The 23306-nt window shown below is 36.0% G+C and overlaps 1 protein-coding gene across 1 annotated transcript in view; it reads right to left on the bottom strand.

Moving 5' to 3' along the window:
• Positions 1-23306, bottom strand: part of USH2A (Usher syndrome 2A (autosomal recessive, mild)) — a 393962-nt gene that overhangs the window by 335691 nt on the left and 34965 nt on the right. The window contains exons 3-10 of the mRNA XM_009994736.1: positions 22823-22958; positions 21577-21640; positions 18992-19286; positions 17501-17685; positions 14203-14424; positions 12864-12957; positions 3153-3348; positions 2265-2395 (exon numbers count right to left, since the gene is read on the bottom strand). Coding sequence (XP_009993038.1) covers positions 2265-2395; positions 3153-3348; positions 12864-12957; positions 14203-14424; positions 17501-17685; positions 18992-19286; positions 21577-21640; positions 22823-22958 — 1323 coding nt within the window. The remainder of the gene's footprint in view (positions 1-2264; positions 2396-3152; positions 3349-12863; positions 12958-14202; positions 14425-17500; positions 17686-18991; positions 19287-21576; positions 21641-22822; positions 22959-23306) is intronic.

Consider the following 23306-nt stretch of genomic DNA (forward strand, 5'->3'; position numbering starts at 1 on the left):
GACAATGTGAGCAAGGCATATGTTTTCCACACTGATTAGATGTCAATAAGCAGCACAGAACTAGATAAATTTTATCAGGCTGTAGCAATTTTTCTCTTGTACCCACCAACCTCAAGGGAAGACTTCTCTCTGCAAAAACGTTCTAATGAACTGCTTATGGATGTATTGCTACACCACCCTTCTAAAATCCCACTCATTAACAGAAACCATAAAGTTATAATTTTTTATTTTTTAATATGTTAGTTCACACTTTGAAATACAAATGAAGTTACACATTGTAAGTGGGCATGATGTACTGAGAACCTATGCAAGGGAAAAATCCTACATGTGCCTTTCTCACCAAGGGTGAAACAGACAAACAGAACAGGAATAAAGGTTTCATGATCAGTCCAATGAACTGAGATGGGAGTAATTATGTTACAGTAAGCTCTTCTACCCACCCTGTAAACTAGCTGCATAATACTACACTTTATGAGTAAATATTCTTTTTGTATGATTCAATAGATTCATTTGTGATTCAATGAATTAATTTTGGAGCTGTGCACCTCTTGGAACTTAGTGACATAACCGGCACTTCATGGAAAGAAGAAAGTCTCGATGAGCTGCAGAAAACTAAGTTATGCAGTAAAATTGTATTCTGACCCATTTTTGGCATATTTCCTTGAAAATTATAATCGTGATGTGACAATTAATTTTCATGAGTAGGGTTCTTATTCCTTACAGTCCCATCTTCCACGGGTCAAATTTGGAAACATTTCCTTCAATGATGCCTTCCTATTTCATGTAATTCATTTCAGCCTTTAGTCCCCAACCTTTATTAATCTATCCTTTAATTCTTCTTAATCATTTCACCCTGCTCTGCTTCTACTGCAGCAGTCAATTGATGTTTTATTGAGCTATACAGTCTCCCCCATTTTATCTCCCTGTTCCTACTTTCCTAGTTAAGCTTCATCAATGTTCTTGTATATTTCACTATAAAACAGTGATTTTTGTAAACTACTCTTCCTCTGCTTAGTAATCACAGCTAAAATGGTTTTAGGTTAACGTTTCACCACAAACCATGGGCATGCAAATTAGCATTTGCTTCCATTTTTCCTATACCTTAAAAAGTAGTCTTAATATTATACCTATGTTTTTCAAGGTTTTTTTTCATTTCTGTGAGGCTGGCAAAAAGAATCATCTTCAGAAGACAGAAAATGTTATATTATTTTTTATTTACTACAGGGAATTCTTTTTAAAACATTTGTGATAAACTTCCTGATCACTCAGCATACAGACCAATGCAGAAGTCCTGAGAAGGTGAACCGAGTCAAACTGGGCATGTATTTGCACCATGATAAAACCAAGGATGAAAATACAGCAGGATACACAAAAGCTTACTGTTAAATAAAATGCAGTAACAACAGACATAATATGAAAAATGCTAGAGATTGGTTTATGAAAAAAGTTTGGATACAAGAAGATACAGGATGTGGCAGCAAGCTAAAAAGTTCCATCTCGTTTCCCTAAAGAACAAGTTCTACCTTTAAAATGTTCTTAAAATACCTTTCAGACATAGAAGCTATTTCTTCCGTATTTCTAACAAAATTTGGATTTTGGCCATAGGCAGAACATGAACCACAATATATCCTTAATATATGTTCAAGACTTCAGTCACTTTTCCTGCTTTTTTTATATTCATGCTTTGAAAGCTAGATTTACTATCAGACTATGTGTCTTGCATGTCAATGAGGACCACAGGCATAAAAAGCGTAGCTGATGGTCTTTCCAGCATAACTTTGTGGGTTTCTTCTTTTTTATGAATTAAAAGGGAGATTGATCCTTATCTTATTAAAGGGAAAACTAGCTTAATTTTAGCACAATTTCAGACTCAGCTTATTGTCTGAATTTTCAAAATTTGTTGGTAAATTTAAGACAGTATCAAGACCTTCAAAAACACTCACAACCTAGATGTTTTAACATTACTGAGTGCACAAGGTACCTGATAGTACCCCCAAATTACTATTCACATCTGAAAATTGGTACAGCGTCTTCTATGCCTTTTGCAGATCTAGATGAAGACCTCTTCAACAGTACGTCTCAAATTGCTTTCTGTGTTTTCTCATCTTTTGGCCTCTGACATAAGCCAATTATCATTTTGAAAAGGCTGAACTTAGGCACTTTTTATGGAGTAGTTACTGTCTAAATACATTTTGTAAAATCTTACTGCTCTGTACCCAGCTGATTAAAATGTTTTGTCATTTTTCTGTATTGAGACTACTTACATTATCACATAGAAGGCTCTTATTTTTGGTGCCTGTTGCATAACAGTCACAGGGTTTGCAAACATCAATGGCTGAAAGATCTGCACCTGCTTGTCTGTAATGGAAATCCTTGCACAGCTCACAGTTCCTTCCTGCATGAAAGAGAGGTTATGCATTATGGCTTCCAATTCATTAAAATTAGCTGTATAATTCAAAATTAAAGACTCTATTCCTTTGAGAGAATTCTATAATATTCAGGACGTCCATTTTAATGCACCTTTCATCTCTACCTGCCAATTTAGTGATCCAGAGCATATGAAACAATGAACCTGTTACAAACTATGTTTTACTCCATTAAACTTCCATCTGTTATATAATACCACACTTATATAAAAGCTGTGCCATGCAAATGCCTATACATTTTTTGAAAAAATATTGTTGAACCTGAAACTTTTCTTTTTCCCTTTTCTAGACAAAACCAAGAAAACTGAAATAGATGAGATCTGTTGGAAAAAAAATATTCAAATATGTACTTACACAGAATAGAAACCTTGACTCAATAAGCAAGAAACTGATATTAGAGCAACATTTTACAACATTTTTAATAGTTATGTGCTAAACTAGTTCAATTAGTACATGTAACAGAAACAGTTTTGAAGCTGTACATTCTAGTTATTCATTAGAATGTGTTTTGCACAGAAGATTTTATACAAGATTGGATCACATTTTAGCAGTATTTTCCTGTAGCTTAAGTACTGGCACAATTGTAATTACTGCACTATCTGATTAGTTTAAACATATACACACACACACACACACACACATAAGAATTTATTGGAATGCCAGCCATGGAGCATTACTCATTTCATCTGACTTGAGACTTAGCCAAAAAGTGACCGTGTAACTTACCAGCTGTGTTGTGCTGACACTTATCACACACTCCACCACTGCCTCTGTAGTGTTCCTGAGGATAAGGGTCCATTGCTAAGTCATAGTGGCAGCTTACTGCATGGTTGTAACACTGACAAGGTTTGCAATTATAGGCATGAACTTGGTCACCTGGACGAAAAGGTTTGTCGTTGTACAAGGGCAAACAGCGATCACACTGAAAATTAAAAAAATAAAATAAAATAAATAAATAAAAGCTATTTCTTTACCTTACACAACACTATTATACTCTCCATATTCATGTTGCATCCTACGTGGTTCTCTCCTATTAAATATTAAAAATATCAGTTTTAAACAAGAAGTGAGAAAGCATTTAGGGAAATCATAAAACAAACTCTTATTTTCAAAAATCTTTTTAAGTTACTTCAACAACAGTTGAAAATCAAGGAGGGCAGGGAGAAGAAAAGCATTTTAAGTATTTAGCTTAACACAGGCCAACATCCTGAGACTCAGCTTTAGTTAAACCTCTAAAGATGCAAAATGGCGCCTACTGTGTTGGAGGCACAGAAGACAATTTACCTAATGCATCCATTTGGATGTTTTTTAAGCAACGTCTATTAATGTAGTTTGTAGTATTGTAGTAACTGTAGTTTTTACTGTTACCGTTTGACCTTGAGAATGAGACAAAAGTCCTCTGGAGCATGGCCAAGCACAGAGCTTTTTGTACAGAGCATCTGAAATATCAGCACTTTTTAATGTGCATTTATCTCATGAAATTTTAAAGAAATAAATTTCAAACAAAAAACCCGTAAAACTCTACAGATACTTAACTTTGTCAGGTTATATTTTAAATATGACACCAATGCAATACCAGGCTGACAGGTACATTGTATAAATATAAACATAAACAAACCATCTTGTTTTCTTAAATTCTTTTAAAATTTACTCAATATCAAGACTAATAATACTCAAACACTTAACTTAAACACAAACTTGTAACATTATTTTTTATAGTCCAGGAGCGCTTCAGAGGTTCATTTTTTATTTGGATGAACTCATAATATTACCTTCTAAGAGTTCTGTGAAGAATGTGAAGTTGGAGTAATCTTCAGTTCATAACAGACTCTATAAAACTTCAAGGAGAAAATTTATTGTGCCTATTGGTTCATCGAGAACTAAAACCATATTGGATTTCTTAAAGATAATGAATGGATAGCATTTTGGACAATTACATTCTCTTTATGATTAACAGTCCAACTAGTTCTTACGAAATTGGTTCAAAGAATCGTACGTGTTGGCACTGCAGAGATGTTTGTTTAGAAGAATTTTTTTAATTGAACTCGCATTACTGAAAGTCCATTCCCAAAATTCTGGTACCTTGCCAAATCTAAGAAATAAGATATATATTTGCAATTATATTTTCCATCTTTCACAAGGAACCTAAATGCTTCAAAATAAGTTGCTTTCTATAAAGTATTTGGGTAGCTTCTTCCTAATTCCATATATGTACTCATCTTTCTTCATGTCTACTATTCTAAACACTATTGTAAGTATTTAGGCCGACAGTGTGGCTACATCAGCTATACACTGATCATTAGGAAACTACACTGAAGTTTCTAAACTTTTTCACTCACAGTTAATGCTGGGAAAGCATTGTATATTAGAAGAACCACTGCCTAATCTTGATTAGCCTAGTTTCAGTACACCAAGGGGAATACCTTGTCCATAACTGTTACACAAGTTACACAGCTTTAACTCATTCAAGTTCTTCCCTCATTCACAACAATCTGTCCTCTCTTAAGTCTTTGACTCTATATTGAGGAAAATCTGCATTACACAGCACCAGCAACATGAGACAAGAGGGTTCATTCAGGCATTGTACAACTTGGAAAGAAAAATAAACAAACCCAAGCTACCAGCCAATACATCCCACTGATGCAGCTTTCTCTTCACAGCATGTCTACAGAAGTAAGTCCTCCTTGGAAGGAAAACAGTACCAGAAGAACCTGCCAGCCTCAAATTTCCATTTGTGCATGGCCCTCCACACACCTGCTGAAGGCATTCACCATTTCAATTCAGATTTAATCTCAGATCAGTTTTCCAGGCAAACCTATGCTTGCACTTATTGTTAAATGACACACAAGCACTAAGGAGTGAGAGAGGAAAGAGATGGCAAGAAGTGGTTACATTGCACGGAGCCCCTTTGAACTACTATGTCTCTTGTTCCGTGACTTTTGCAATTTTGTCAAAACTTCTGAAAAGCCTTGGCAAAAAAGCAGTCATTCAAAAGTTGGCAATGACTTTGAAACAACTGATCTTCCAGGAGTAGTCACACCTGTATGCATCAAAAATGTTTACCAGACCCCCACCCCATCCTGCCGAGTTTCTCACACCTTTATTAGGTTAAGAATTGCTTTTAACTTCCAGACCTGCTGAGTTTAACTTTCATTTTTGGTAGCACGATGAGGTACATATGGCAGTCTTCAAGTCTTCATTCACCATATGTAAACTCTGCATTTGTCCAAAGTACAGTTGTAGAGATTTTTAAAGGTATTGAGAGAGCCAGCTTTCAATTCTTGGCTACCATGAGTAAAATGGATAGATAAATTCCCAAAAAGCCTTTGATAAATCTGTACAAGGTTTAGCAGTAGATTTACAAAGAATGTTAACTCTTGACAAAAGAAATAACCGTAAAACTTACAGACATGCAGGCGTCCTTACTCTTGGTTACATTTAAGCCCTTCAAAAAACACGTAAAATATATGGCTTTCCCTATGGACAATAACAAACACATCCTCTTGATATGTAGCATGAAAAGTTTTCTTAGCAAATATTACATGGAGCCAGACAGTCGAGTCACCTAGCTCATCTTGGCCCAATTTGCTAGACTAAATTTATTATTTAAAACTTATTTCAAATAATGAATTTAGGAAATTTTTTTACTAAAATTATTATTAAAAAACCTACCTTCTCAAAATTCCTTAATCCTGTATACTTATGGAAAGATCACCAGTGACTTCAGTCTAAGCCTTATGTGCCAAGTTCCTTACTAGTCACTAAGAATACTGAGGGCAGTGTCTCTGAAGAAACAGCTAACAAATATTCAAAGAAATACTTCAGAAGGAACTGAAACAATACTCTTAAGACTTGCAATAAATCATGATCATCTAGAACATTCTACTCCAATGCTTTCAACACTTAAAATATTCCACTGCTTGTCTTTGGGTGGCATCCTTTTTTTTTTTTTTTTACTATCATGTAGAATTTATTCTTTTTTTTCTTTCCTAGACTGTGTAGGAGTTCCTATCTCATATCCACCAGTCAACATTCAGTTGCAATAACCAGAGTACATACACATACAGAATACATATATTACGCTTCTATAATATACACATGCGATTAATAATACACAGATTTAAAAATCTGCTGAAGTGATACCAAGATTTGAATGCCACCTTCTCAGACATTTTTAATGCTCTCTTGCATTTTGAAAACTCTATTATGTGTATTACCCAACCATGTTTGTTTGTGTTGCTCTGTAAGTGTTGACTACAATAAGATAACTAAACATATACTATTTTTTTCTTCCTACAAGATCCCAGTCTGCACACAAATGGACAGTATGCTTTCATTCCATTTAGCTTCATTAGCCAAATAAATATGACTTCTAGGCAATGTCTATGCCAGTGTAGCTTAGCCCTGCTCTAAAGACAGTCACCTTAATTTTCCATGCCTTTTCCTCAGGACCTGCATGTCCCGATTTGAGGCAGGTTTAAACCCATTTTCTTTTTACTTTTTTTTTTTTTTTTTCCTTCAGTGAACACTCTTTTAAGCAGCACATGCTGAAATTAGCAGCAAGTTTTTGAGCTAGTGGACTGATAATGCCTGAATGTCTATAGTTACTGCTGAGAAACCAAGGACACTTTGCTCCACTTGTTGAATCTGCTGCTTCTGACACTAAAGGAGCAGAAGGGTTGTATCTGCAATCTTCCTGTAGGCAGAAGTGGACTAGACAGATGGCCAAAGAGTGTTCCATCCCATAATATACTTGGCACTCGGTGTAAATTCAGGGATCATGGAAGTCAAGACCTCTTTTACTCTTCTTCCGTCCATGGCCGGTGTCCAGGGAGGACTTCATCTGTCCATCACCACTGATCCCCAGGCCTGTGCATGCCTGACCCTCACAACTCTCCTCTCAGCTCCTGTCTGCTCTGCATCTCTCTCCAGGGCATTTCAGGACTGATCTCAGCTCAGGAGATGCTGTGGAAGTTACTGGGGGTGGGAGGAGGCAATAGGGTTTTGTACATTCCTGAACATACTTAATATTTGTACATATTTTCTTTTATCACTAGTATTTAACCAAAGCTGTCTAGTTTTAGTTTTGTCCTTATTCTCTCTCCCCTTCCCTACTTGGGTAGGAGGGGGAGGGGATTGAGAGCATTGTTGTCATTGGTTTAATTGCCCATCCAGAGTCAAACTGTGACACCTCACTACAGTATTTGACTATCTATCCAGAACTCATGTTAGCAGAGCTTTGAAGAGTTCATGTCAGCTGTCTCTTGTGAACTTGGACAAAGACCAAAGAGCTCTTCAAAGCTAAGTTTTACTAGGGGAAAAGGAAAATAAAAATGTCAAGAACACTCTAAGTGACTCAAGCGACCAAGGAACATAGAAGAGTGTCTTATTCCTGTTCTGTCGTAACACTCCACATACCTTAAAAAGATGCAACATAATTTTAGAAACTTAAGCACAGCTGTAGCAGATGATTTATTAATACCATATGCCAAACAGCATTCTAAGAAAAGATACTACTGCTGCTTTGCAATGGCAAAAGGACTGGCAAAGAAGATCTACCACTCTGAATGCTGGATTCCAATAATGGGACACTACTGAGATCTCAGACACTGGGCATCGATGTTGTTGAGCAGCATAAGATATAGTTCTACTCAACTCCTCTTTCATTTATGCTTTTTTTGTGAAGCTACATGAAGCCACACTAAGTCCTACAAAATCAAAGCATATGCCACCATACTATTTCTGATACTCAGGCTGCTCAGTAAATTAATTCACACTTAAATTATCTCAGATTAAAATTCAAAGCTATTTTCCAACCAAGCATCTACTCCATCTCATCCTCTTTTAAACACCAACCCTGTAGGACTTCTCTAAAATAGGAGAGAAGGAGAAGGTATGTTTTGCAGCTGATGAGCTTGGCATGTGTTCTGGTTTACTAAAGCTCTGACTTGCTCAGAATATTCAACTGTAAGAGATCTTGTGTTTATTTTTCCCTCTTTCTACCTTGACTATTTGGAATAAGCCTATGAATTCCATTCTCCTGTAACATTAGAGTCCTATAGCCCCTGTTACTAGGTATTCTAGGGTTAATTTCATTCCTTTGGGGACACTATGCATGGGATTATTTTATTATTACTAATAATAGTTTTAGTGGGGTAAAAAAACCCCACAAACCAACCAACCAAACAAAACCAAATAAAAAACAAACAAGCAAACAGAGAAACAAAAAAAAGCACTATGATTTACAGCAGCTATTTCCACCAACAGTAAAGCACCAGCACAGTTTTGTCTTGGTTTTCTTTCACAACAAATGAACTAAATATCCTGCACAGGATCTTAATTTCTGAGAGGTAACAATGACAACCATAATGCTAGTTGCCATCTGCCTGCCTCTTAAGTAAAACTTAACAAATGTCAGATCAGATGTATAAGGGATAATGGCCACTTCACAATTCCATCAGCATGTTGCCACTTGGGTAACAAATCACGAGGTATCCAAGACTGCAACTTTCAGCAATTCTTGTACACAAATTGTTTTAGAAGCCTGGATCTTTGAACTGTGAAATTACACCAGTTTTCCAGGGATAAATTCACGGTCAAACACATAACTTCCACAGACATGTCAAAAGTTATTTAAAACTTTCAGGCATGTAAGACTACTGGACTTTCTGCTTGTTGTTTTCTAGAAATCCAGTCAATCATCTGCCAGTTTGATTTACTTTCTTTCTATTCTGATAGAATGAGCTTCCTCACAGGCCTATCCTCTGGATACACAAATTATGGGACAGAATTTACCAAAAAGTGCACTTTTTGCTTGCTTCTGTAAACTAGAAGTCTTTGTTATTGAGTGAGTGACCACTTACTACAGTTGCTATTTACAGCTCCTCAGATACTATGTATCATATCTAACATGATGATACAGATTGACCTCTAACTTAGATTTAGATAGATTCTTCTGTAAAAACACAAAAACCTTACTTATCCAATTCTTGGAAAACCAACAAAACCATATCCAGTTTTCACACAGCAGATATTTAAGATCATGAACTGTACAGAGAACTCTGAAGACCTGAATTATTTACTGCATCCATTAATACTCTCTCAAGCATTTATCAGAGTTGCTTTATTTAAATTCTATTTTCTACTTTCTTCATTAAAAGGGTAGTTAAACACTGCCCAGGGCTGGTAATAGGCTGCCCAGGGAGGTAACTGATTCTCCATCCCTGGAGGTGTTTAAAAGACATATAGGTGTAGTGCTTAGGAACATGGTTTAAACATTGGACTTGGTAGAGTTAGGTTACTGGTTGGTAGAATCAGGTTACGGTTGGACTCAAAGGTCTCTTCCAACCAGAACAATTCAGTGATTACAATTTCCACAACTATTTCTGCATACTTTGCCTTTACCTTTCTCTATTAAGTTTTGTATGACTGATTTAAAGAAGGCTCTGAGGTTATGAGGTAATGATGACCTTGCTTGATTTTCTTGTTTTCTATGTGACATCATAGAGATTTTTTGAACACACTGTTACTCATTACCATAAATTAGTCTTCACATCTTAACATTACCATTTCTACTCTTAATGCTTCCATTTCCATTTATAAACAGCAGAGCTATTTCCCAAAGCAGGACACAAGGCATTTACAGAGCAAATTGTCAACGAAGGTGCTGAACACTTTTTCACAAGATGAGAGACAAGCTCTGAGAGGATTTATTTACTCTTCTTAATCTGACCCCTTGACATCTTCAAGTTATTCTTGATCTTTTCCTTCTTCCAATCATCTCAAATTTCATAGCAAAATATTCCTTCATCAAAACAGAACTCAGAAAATATATATATATATAGAAGAGAGAGAGAGAGATCATTTGCTGTATCAGTTTTCATATCATGATGATTCAAATAACTAAACTAAGATACCTATTTGTAATATCTATTAAACCCACTTATAACCCCCTCATTTATGATAACTTACTGCTAAGCACAGGACAGAAGGTTAAAAAAGACAGCTTGCTGACAATGCAAATTTCTTCCCAAAAACCTTAGTCCTTTCCCCACCAAAATTTATATTACTAAAGGTCCTTCATCAAATGCTTAATTGAATTCAAAATAATACTAATTTTAAAATAATAAATATGTAATTCGTTGGGGTGGGAGCCTGACAAACATGGGCATAAGTATATAAAGCAGTTTTAACAATGCCAATAATAGTAAAAGATCAGGATGGATTCTGGTTTTGCTTTTAAGTGTTTGCCTTACAAAACATATCAAAACCTTTAAGCTGTTTGGATTTAATTTAAATCCTCATTAAAATTCAAAGTATTTAGAGCTATATTTGCAAATATTAATTCTATTTTATTACTACTTCTATTTTGTTTCCTATTTAGTAGATACTGGCATAGTCACTAAAGAATGAGGCAAATTATTAAACACCATCCTTATTGAATACGGTTAATTCATACAATGCATATATGCCAAATAAAAAATGACATTAACTGGAACAACCCATTAGCAGTAACAGAAAATATCTGATAAGGCAGATATATCATTAGACAGAATTTGGCTAGTTTTTACAAGCAGCATAAGTCTTGCAAGACTGCTTGGTGAACTTCCAGGTCTTATTAAATATTTACAATTAATCCCTACAAAGTAACATTTCACAATGTGTGTTCTAATTAAAGGGACACTGTCAGATTGAATTTTTTTTTTCATTTGACCCATCTGAAAACTTCAGATTTCTGTTCAAATGCCATTTGGATTCTAGATACTGTAACTACTGCTGGAAATACTGGAAAAAATTTAGATCTTTTATGAGATTTTACAAAGACCTTTAACGTGATAGTAAATGCCGTATCAAATGCTCTCGTGTTAACACTTATTCCTGTATTCTAGCAAGCACAGGAATTTTTGTTGAGGGGTATTTTTTATGTGAGATTAGTCTCTCCTTTGCTACTGTTGTTGCTATGCCATAACTCCTCCTTAATTTTCAGAAAGCCTATTTCCTAAAAGCATAAATGTAGCAAGTAATGCAGCATGTATTTGTGATGGAAATCTAACATTCAGTATGATTGTGGAATTCATTGATTTGATATAACTGATTCTTGCTTAACCTCAACTTCTTTTTCTTTTCCTTTTCTTTTCTTTTTTTGAGATAAATAATTAATCTAGGGATAGAATTTTTTCTTTTGAGCAAGTTTCCTTAATTCATACATCTTGGTTTTGCTTTTGCTAAGAATTATAATTATAGAATTAGAAAGCTAGTAGGAAAATTATAATTTTGCAACTCTGTAAGTTTCAACTACGTTACACTTCAGAAAATCCTTCTTTATTGAGAAATGCTGTTATTAAAAGCAGAGCAAAGCAATGAAAAGAATGTGTTTTCTAGATTGTATTTAGATTTTTAGTATGGCTTTTTAATTAATTCAAAGAAATTTAACCTTAATATTTACTATCTGAAAATACAGAGCAGTAAAAAGTAATATTAAGTTTGTTCTTTTATTAGAACAATCATGTTGCTACTACAGATCATTTTAAAGATAACCAAATGTTATACATGACTTTAAAAAATGTGAGAAATTTACATTTACAGGCTGCCTTATGAAAATAATATCGGTTCAAAGCTCAATTTGCAGTGTTTTAAAAAGCCACTACTTAAATGACTGGTTTAGATTAAAATGAATAAATAAATAAAAATAAAAGCCCCAGGAAAATAACTTTGAAATATACATGTATGGGCATGTCTCAGTATTTCCTAAACCATGCTCAATTACACAAGACATTTAAACTTAAGTCCAACATGTTTTAGCTCATCTTAGACAGATTTTGTAAAATAACTGCATTAAAAGATCTCATTCTTAGCTGAAGTCAGAGACTGCAACCTACAGACGTCCTAAGTATCAGAGATAAATCTATGTTAGTGTTTTACCTTGCATTAGGCATGCAGTTTTGAAGCAAGTCTCCAAATTTTCTGCATTTCCTATGCTTTGGTTTGCATTATGGAGCTATCTTGGACTACTTGAACTGTTTCCTTTCAAACGAAACCAAATTGGAAGCTGAACTCCAGGGCTGTGCCTACTGCACTCCATTTACTGAATGGGTCTGGAGTCCATAGGACAAGACTAAAACTACTGTAGAGTAAAATAACATAAAATAAAAAAAAAGCCCTGAAGCACATCTGCTGTGAACATAGCGTCTCTGTTACCTTTTCACTCTACAGATCATTTGCTAGTTGCTACAGCAGGTAGAGCCATAATCTGTATTAGATGCTGACAGTCTAAATTCAGGTTTGCATCTGATGTTTGAGCTTTGAGTCCTGCTATGGAAAATTTACCTATAAGAGCTAGGAGAACACTAACACACATGCATGAACACTTTCCCATGACTAAAATCCTAATGTGGAGGCCCTTCTTAGATGATACAGAGAGATAAAGGAGAGACTAACATTATTTCCTTCAGTATAGCTTTCCTTGACACACAGGCACCTATATGGTTCCATAGCTGAATCACATTTATCAGCGTGGCCATGGCAATTACACCTGAAAGAACAATAGGTAGTGAAGAAAAAAATTAAAACACAGAAACATCTGTACAACAATATATAATATGGTCAAAAAGATACTGTTGTGTATTATCATAGTCTGTTTTTTTAAGAGCAAATAAACACCACCAAAGAAAATGTTAAGTGCCATAACCTACAAAAGACTACTTCAATCAATATATTTTAAAGTATCAGTTGCTTTCCAAGAAAATAAGTCTGCATGTAGTAGAGCTACTGTTACCTTATATAACATGTAATGAAAACTGTATTTCAGAATATAGCATTAATATGTAAAACGTTACTAAAATGGCAATTATTAATCAATAGTAAGCTTTACAGGGTGGCTATAGTTTTCCAAGGAATCTTAACAATATCAAGCATAGTCTTCTAGTTTAACTCATTCTGATCTCAGTGAAAATTTCTATTTATTACTAAAATAAAATCTTTATAGAGAATTAGTTAACAGGCAATAACCATTCCACTCTACCTTAAGTGCTACTCTTCTAGCGTTACATAGTCACCAAGACTATAGCTGTTGTAGTAAAAGCATTACTGTAACACATCTAAATCAATAATCAAAACACTGCAAGTGTAGAAAATATTAAGATAAATGTGACCTCTAATGGAGTGCTTTCTCTCAAAATTAGATCTCAAGTACCAAAATAACTTCAGGAAAAATACTTATTAACAAAAATCTGCACCATATGCATCTTGAAAACCATTTCATTGCCAAAATTGGGCACTATTTACAGGGCACAATTAGTCCTTCCACAAGACTTATCGTATGCAATAAAGTTGTCAGTCACAGATAATGTAACAATTTTACTGACAGCTGCCCAGTCTTAAATGGAATACTACAGCTAAAACAAAGAATGAGCTATTCATTAAGATGTCTGGGAATCTATAATGAAACTTGGAAGCGCTATTGAAGTAAAGCACAAGCCATGATTTCAATCACAAGCCTTTGCTTAGAGGCATTGGTAATTCCAAGGAACGGACTGCTTTTGACAGATCTGTCTAATAAGTACAATTAATTTTAAAATAACATGTGAGCAAATGTTTTAAAAAAACAGTACATCAGTCACTTCAAACTTGATGCACTGCTTCAGACCAAATTCCCTTCTCATTCCTAAATGTAAAAGCAAAACAACTTCATTAAATTTTAGGTAGGTCATTCTACAATTTGCACAACTATATTAGTTGAAGGCAGCAATGGGTGGAGAAGGAGTTCCATAACACCTACCTTCCACTGACTGTAACTTCATTAATTCCATAGTATCTATGCCTAAAATTTACCCACGACTCATTAGTATGATACTGGCCATGGAGATGAATCCTCACTTGTGTAGCTTTTACAAATTCTCGGAGAGGTGGAGTATTATAAAAATCATTGTAACCAGGCCGGTGATTTGGTTCCGGGGTAAGAACACTAAAAGTTAGATTACCACGGGAATATGGTGTAAAGCTGTTTTAAATAGAAAGGAAGAAAAATTAAAATCAAAATATGACATTTTACAAATCCTATCTTCTAGTATCCTTTTTATCAGAGAGGGTCTCCGCTTAACTGCACATAGGTTTTTTGTTGTTTCTGCGGAAAATTCCTATGTCAGTGAATTGCCAGTCACCAGGATTCAAGCAGGGAAAAAGAGATGTCCTCTATATGTCTGCTCTCCCCCAGAGCCTGGGTTTCCAAAGCAAACTAGAGCCTCTAGAAGGCGACTTGAAAATATGAATGAAGAGTGACTGATTGAGTGTCATCTGCACTAAGTTTTCAAAAAAGTTTAAAATGGTATATTTGCGAAACATGAACTATGCTTGAACTCCCTAAGGAAATAATTCAGATGACTAACATGATAATTAACATGCCCACATTGTTAATTACTTACCTGCTAAACAAACTTAAAACCATACAGAAACAATTGTATTTTGAATTCCAGAGTCGCTGTACTGTATAATCTCATTTGATGAGTGAGCAGAGTTAAAAACACACATGACCTTCCAGCAAGTGAAGTGCAAGAGAATTTAACGGATGCAGCAAGATTGAGAGTAAAACTGTATCTCTAAGCCCAGGAAGGGGAAAGACATTCCTGAAAATTCAGGCAACGGCTGAATAAATATGTATGTATTAACTACAGGTTTGCACAATTTGGTATGAATCAACTCATGTTGGTATATTTACTGTGCAGAGTTTAGGTATGAGTAGAACTTGCCTCTGCCAGAGGCAAGAATGCCTGCTTACTTGCACACCTACATGGTGTAATTAAAAATAGGTATCCCACGGTATCACCTAGCACCTGACATACAACATTCAAAAAATTTCTTGAATTCTCCTCACTTCAAAATATCTCTGAACTTTTGAAAGATGAGATTCGTGGTTAGACTAGGTCTGCTGAGTCACACTCTTCTGTCGTCATGAAGGATCTTTGAATTTACTGTGCCCCTATCCAGACCAGTGCTTCACAAAAATCTCTGTGGAATATATCTGTATTTTTCTCTGGGGGATATTGTCCTCTCTTCACCTCTGCACAAAGTTAGAGTATTTTTCTTCTGTGCCATATAGAGCTGTAATGGAAATATTAAGGCACATACAAAAGGCAGACAAATTACACCATCTTGGAAGCACCAAAAGAAGCAGCAGAAGGACTGTAGGGCTGATGGCACCTAGTATAAGCAGGTCATCAGAATCTTAGGGCATCTACCTGCAGCTTCTCAGGAAACCAGAAAACTAAAGGAGGTCCTAAAACAATGGTCAGCCAATATTCAGATTAAGCAAAGATTCAAGCCTCTGATAGAGGGATAAAGGACAGCAAGCAACGCCTAACTTACAGAGGTGGTACAGGATGGAGAAACAAATACTGTAATCACTTTCATGTCCAATGAATATAAAAGAGTTCATTCAGTACTAGCTTGTGGTCAGCAACTCACAAACCTTCAAACTATGGTAAGGATTTCAAAGCCAAGGTCACTTGCCTTCCACGCCAAGGAGTCATAGCTAGGCCGCTAACATACAAGCACACTGGTTGCTAAATTGTGGACAGAAAATTTGGATCTGTCTTGACACTTACAAGTATGTGCATATGAAAAAAAGAAAACCAGTTCTGTTTTACAATAAAATCACCTTCCTCTCTCACAAAGGTCTCAGCAAGAAGCTCTGCTACACTGCTGACACAACACTGGAGCATTGTTCGAACAGTAACTTCTCTTTGAGTACACAGAATGCTCACCATTACAGGATATATTTCTTAACATTTAAATAAGCTTTCTGTACATCAGCTGTACCCAAAATCATTAATTCATATCAAGTCCTCACTCCATTTATGCCATAACTTAAGAGGAGAAACAGTGCTACTTCCAAAACATCTATGGAAAAAATTCACTCTGAACTCCTCAGTTATTTTTATAAAACAAAAAACTACATATTTCTGGGCTGAGAAGGGCATACCACCTCATTAGGGCCACTTATCAAAAAATGTTTGGCTTACTCAATAAATTTCCCCCTTCCCCTATCCTCTACTCCAAGGATCAGCAAAAAAGCTCAAATATCTTTGCTGAAAACTGGTGTAACTCAGATGACCTTCTGCTCCTCTCCTCAGAATACTGAACTCCTGGAGAACACACAGAGATGCTGACACTTGAAAAGTCTTAGGAAGGCAGCAAAAGTGAAACAACAAAAAAAGCAAATTGCCTATAGCACCTGGTACTGTATTTTCTGACCGATTTCCAGCCAAGTACTAAACAAGCCTAATACTGACTGGCATCTGAAATCAGGCAAGAGATTGTGCATTTGAATATATGTAGAGCTATAGATTCAAATATATATGTACATACATGCATGTCTGTGTGTAAAATTATAATATATATTAACTATATATATACTTATGACATTTATGTTGTGTATATTATATATTTTTACATTTGCACATGCTAACTGTCTCAAAAAGGCTTGCAACATGTTTCTAAAAGCTAATTATCTTTCTTCCCTTCCCCCTGGTTTTATTTTGGTTCTTGCTTAGAAAGATTAGAAAGCTTCAAGATACAATTTTCAACTATTTTCTTACATGTTTGGCATGATTAGCAGCAAGACTGGATTATTGGCTTTTGCATTTAAGATTGGCCTCTTTTCTAAGCTTCAGAATGTGTTGCACTCTCAGAGATCAGAAGGAATACTTTCGCATCCACTAGATAGTTTAAAACAATTTGTCATATCAGTACCTTACTCCACTCTTCATTGCAATGTTCTGTAATTCTACTGACAATAGCCCCAAAAATATAAGTATGTAAAACTTCAAAGTCTAGCTCAAAAGTAAGAGGAATCAATTATGTTACATTCCTCAATGTCTGAAATCTGATAAAACAACAGATGATCTTTTGACAATCTTCAATCAAAAGGTCAGTTTTGAGATCTTTCATATACTCAGCAGCCCATAATAAACGTGTATACCAAATTAAAAGATTCTATCTCATTGGGACATAGAAATGGATTTTGTCAGCATGATACCTGTTTAAATAATCTGTAATATGCAGATAATACCCCCTCATACCTAGGAAGCTGGAGACAGTTGACAGAGTCTGGTTTTTCCAGAGATCCATTGTTATCCATTCCAAAAAAACTGCAATTTTTAGCAAAATACTGCCAGTCTTCCCACTTTAGATCATCACTTTTTTTCCGTTCAATTCTTACTGCTTCAGGGTGTGGGCTATAGAACTGCAGTATAATATAGAATACCTACAAGAAAATAACAGATTTATAAACTGATATTAATGGCTAAGTTGTAAAATAATGAGAATATAAACTTTTTTTTCAATGCAATGATATAGTCTGCTTTACCACTCACAGACAGAAAAAGAACCAATATTTCAGCCCACATATTCCCAATTACAAAACAAGATAAACTTTATTGGTTGAACAAGCTCTTTCATATCTCAGACATTACTATACAACTGAACTGTTGCATCAAAACTCCACTTTTTCTTGAAGACCAGTTGAAAATGCACTACAAAGTCCAGGTCCATGATTTATTACAGTGATATTATTTTGGCAAAAATGAAGGACATAGCTTCAGTTTGCCAAATATTTGATGAGCTGTTTGTCTGACAACATGTAACATTTTTAAATTATTTTTAGGTTTTTTTTAGTATTTCCCCTATTTTTAGCTTGGAACTTCATGCAATTCCCTGTATTGTTTTAAAGAGCGCTTCCCTCAGCCTACTGATTATTCAGAAATGCGTCTGTGTCAAGTAAATCAAGTCATAGAACTTCAGACACATTTGAATTTGTTTTTAACTAAAGGACTGATTATTACTTTTGTATTCAAAGCCTGTCTTCATATTCTTTCCCTTCTTCCCATTAATGACAAAAAAACCCAACACATTAAGCTAGGAAGAATACACAGAAATTTGGTAGAGCTCCTGTTGTGACTACAGCCCCACTTCTGCTAAGTCCCACCTTCCAAGACATCCCAACGCTCTTCAACAGTGTAGAGAAGTGTTAAGTGCAATTCGGCCTCTTCAGGAACCATGTCTTCTTATTGCACTTTTCTTGCATATTCCTCAAGAGGCTAAACTACCACCTCCAGAACATGTACAAAACAGAAATCCCCTCTACTGTGTCAGCATGCCACAGACACATTAAATTCCATTTGACTCCAATCAGCTTCCTACCAGAATGCATAAAACAAGGAGCTTGAGTTTCAACAGAAATCAAAAGTGAAGTTGAAATTTTTTTAAGTGGAGTTAAAAAGGAGAAAACAGTTTCTAAATATTGATGTCTTCATACAGGGTATCCGCTCTGGTATACTCTAGATTACTGCTTGTTACAACAGTCAAGGCACAAAAGAGAATTGCAAGAAGCATAATGCATCATGTTGCTTTTTGCATTGTTTCATGCTGATAAAGGAAGTTTTCTTCCTGCTCCCCTAAGGGTAACATCTTAAAACATAAGGTCTGGATTTCCTCAAAATAGTAACAAAATGTCTATAAAAATATTTTCTTAATTTTGTTTTAATAAATAGCAAATGTAATCTTGTCGTTACCTGATACTGTCCATTTTGTAAATCTATTGTGATGGAAACACCATGATCCAGACCTGCAGTATTAGTAAACACAGATGAAATCCAGGTGGTCCCAATGTCATCATCGTTGATGTAATACAGAGGATGGGCTTCTGCATCCAGCCTCAGCACTCTGTCGTTAGTGGTATCACCTGCACCATTAGGGATGCAGTACCTCTGAATCAACGGGTGTACCCGGGGATGACTTCCAGGACAGCGGCACTCTGATTGGGTATGCAGATGAGGAAATTTTCCAGAGAATACTTCCAAAATGTCTCTGTCACAGCACAGAAAAAAGTAATTACATACATGATAAAAAAGGACAAGTGCCACTTTGTGCCTTTAGGCTCATAGATCAAGCAAAATTCAGCTTAGGTTATAGAAACAGCCCTGAAGGCCTGGCCTCATCTCACAGAAATGGGGCAATCCAGCTAGGAATCAGGCTACACAGTTTCACTTCTGTAATGAGTGGTAAGAAGCAGGCACCTTCAAAAAAGTATCTGTGAAGAAGGACTCTGCAGTTGCCATCAGGACTCCATGTGTCCATGGAGCCAAAGGAAACGAGCTCCCTGTTGGAGTGTAGAAAGGTAGAAAGAATCCAATGCTAGATGCAAGGCAAAAAGCTCCTAACAATTTACAACAGCCTCATATCTGGCTCCAATCATTGATCTGGACTGCTCTTAAGCATATCATAGCATTGGCATATTGCCTGTAACCACAGATGAGTTGAATGATTGCGTTCATATAGTCCAAAAAGACAAGCTCTCAACATCACATCGCACCTTAGAAAACCTGGGTGGAAATATTTTCACTTTCAACTAACTTTAATACAAATGCCCACTTTTTTAGTTGTGTCATTCTGGTTGCTTCCTACAGCCCAGGTCAAAGCCATTAAGTCACTTCAATTTCCTCTGACATCAGCAATTGAAATAGATACACATACATATCTACATAGATAGCTAAGTAGGTAGGCAAGTTACATGAAGCATGGGCAGTTATCTAAACCTCTGTCTGCTCATCTCTGGTGTAACAGGATTTTGTGAGCCTAGAAGAGGCTGAGTATTTAAATTTTAAAACTTGTGTTCTTACCAGTAAGAACACAATTTTTGTATACTTGTTAAGCAAATAAATACTTGCTAGCTGCCATGACAAATTCCACTGAACCAAAGTTACAGGATGTTTTAGCTAGCCACAGACTCAAATTAATTATGCAGGTAAGACTTTCATTCGTGTGTTATCCCAGATAAACATTTTGCACCAAGTTATTTTTGGATATAAAACAACATCTACAAAGACATCATTAAGTCACACCACTTTGTAAAATACCTTAACTTTCAGTTTTTAAGCTTTATTCATTTCACTGACTTATACTGTAGTTCAAAGGACTTGACAAGCATTGCTCTGGAAAATATAACCAATACGGTTTTCATACAACTTGGAATTCAGATTCATATTAACAGCAGCTCAGTTCACCATAATGTCCTGCAGACAGGTGAGCTCCAAGGAAACTGCTCTACATCTTAATGAAAAACTATCATTAAGAAGCCTTAAGGTCTGCAGTTATGAGTGTCATTGTGTGTAGCTGAGCCAGGAGCACCGCGCAAACAAAATCAGACCTGACTACTTCTGGCCAGCTTGAATTGACTAGATTAATCCAGCATGAGCTAGATAAAGGTAACATTTCTTCGTAATGCACTAGGAAGAGATGCTGGATGGCAACAGAAATTGCAGTGGCAACCTATTTTGGCCTCATGGATGGAGGAAGTCAAAGCAATTGCTCAGGGCTACGTGGGCTGAGCTAGGGAAGTCACTGATGCGATGGTGACAATCCAACATAGAGAGCAATGAACAGTTAAGACAATAGCACCTTGGGGTAGCGATGTGGGCGTGGGGTGAGGGCAGCATGAAGAATACTGTACATGGATGTCTGATACCATGAGGAAGCTGAAACCAGAGGAAATGAACTGCTAAGCACTGCAGCCAAGATGCGAGACACAAAGCCAGTGTGCTGACCAGTTGAAGTGCCTGTCCTCTTCACTCAGATCACTAGAGGTCTAAACTGGACTGCTCCCATATCCTCCCTCCCTAACCCCACAGCTTACATGGAGCTCTGGGAAAGCCTGGCAGGTCTCAGCCAGCAGGACTCAGCTTATCAGCACACACTATTATGTCAGAATTATGATAAGTTGATGACACCTTTACAATTTATAAGCATTGAAATCCAGCCACTGGATCTATTCTCTGCAAGAATAGTTACTAATTCAGGTTGTAACAGGGACAACAATAATAAGGAAAGTGCACAATTACTGTTGAGTAATATATTGCATATATTACTACACGTACTAGCTATACTTAAGCTATATTCAAAAGCAAACCACATTAAGGTGTTGAATTTATTTTAACTGAAGATTTTTTAGATTAAAAGTCATCTTTGAAATAAGGTGCAGTAAATACATCATCATATGCAATCACCTAAAGGAGACATCGGAAAATCACTATACTTGGGGAAAGAAGTAAATTGTTACCTATTCTTTCTATTATTTTTTACAAAAACAAAGGTTCTTTACCTGTTTGTAAGTGCCAGAGGGTAAAATCGAAAATCTTGCATTCTTCCAACAAATTGCTCTAAACCTAAGAAAATACACTATAAATAAGTAATCTCTTGAGCAGAAGGCAGCTTCGCACTGCATGAGAGCACCTTTAATTCAGCACTCAGAGATCTCTCTTGCACAATTACCCCTCCTGAATGAAACCATCTTGGACCTGGACAAAACTATAGAGGGCAGTGACTTAATTTTTTTGATAAAAAAGAATGATTTATAACAACTTTATAAGAACATTTTGTACCTATCTCTTTTCTGATTAGAGAGGTGGCACAAGGATCGGCTCATTAGACAGAAGTAATGAGCCAGTCCATGTGCCACCTCTAATTAGCAAAGAGATACAGTAAGTACAACTGTAGCTATCAATTTCTACAGTAAAGATAAAAAGCATTTTAAAATACTCCTTTACTTTACACATTTATTAGTTATCCAGTATTCAGAATAAAAATCCCAACAAAATACATTTTCAAATACAAATATTTAAGAAATAGGGAACAGAATTACTTTCTTGCTCAAGAGCATGAGTTGGTTAAGTGACATATAGTTGTATTTAGGAGTTGGCTTCAAATCCTGCACGTTCCTGAAGAGCTATACTCACTGTTCTTACATCTACAGAGCCAAAAATGTGTGGAGAGCACCAAAATATTTCCCAGCTGTTCTGCAACAATCATGTAATACCGTAGCATATATAAATTTCTAGATGTAGATGAAGAGTAACACTACCAGGGATTACAAGATTACAAGGGGTTCTCGTTCTGCTAGTGGTTTACATGAGTATTGATAGACCTTAAGAACATGAACAGCTAGAAATCATCAGCTCTGTTCCTCATCCTGAAGAGGAATGCAGTCTTGTAGCCATGCACAATCCCATTCTGAAACAGTTCCATACATTTACTCAGAAAAACTGTGACTGTTAATCAATAGAATGTTTCATTTTACAGACCTGCATTCTGGAGAATGGAGGAAAACCTACCTAAATGCAGTAACACTTGGAATAAATTGTGAACCTACAGGATCACCTACCAAACATCAGCCTTTCAGCCAATCCTCTGAAAAAGCTAATTATACAACAGGAATTTTCTTATGCAGGAAGATCATACTACTCAGCATACAGATAAATTAAAATGACTTACACACATCTTTTAACCACTTAATGCACATCTCATTTTTAACATTCCAGTGCATTCCACTAAAATACTATACGTTTTACCTGTGAAGCTTTGTCCAATTTGCATTGTACCATCAGCATCAATATCCGCAAGTGTTCCCACAAGAATCCTTGAATCAAAAGGTGTGTTGTCATCTTCCCAGCCATTCAAGAAGAAACTAATTCTGCTGTGATGCACCTACAGAACCAATGTAGAGAGGCAAACACATGCTTCGTTATGGAATCCCTTTGATTTCTCTACATGTTGCATCTATCCCTGATTAGCCTTTAACATTACTTCAATCTACTTGCTGTGTATCTTTATTTTCAGTGCCTAGTGAAAGCAGTTACCTCTTTTCTCTCCATTCATTAGCAATTCAGTTAACAAGATCATCACTCAGACGCATGGAGTATAACATTTCAATAGTGGTTAAATCAAAGAAGAAACTACAGAACAGTGATCTGGTGGGGAGGAGGAAGAGAGGAATAGAAGAGTCTGTTTCACAAGGTAAAAGGCTGGTTACAGCTACTTCACCACTTCAGGCCA

The sequence above is a fragment of the Chaetura pelagica genome, unplaced genomic scaffold (assembly GCF_000747805.2).
Source record: "Chaetura pelagica isolate M959 unplaced genomic scaffold, ChaPel_1.0 scaffold2, whole genome shotgun sequence".
NCBI classification, from domain to species: Eukaryota; Metazoa; Chordata; class Aves; order Apodiformes; family Apodidae; genus Chaetura; species Chaetura pelagica.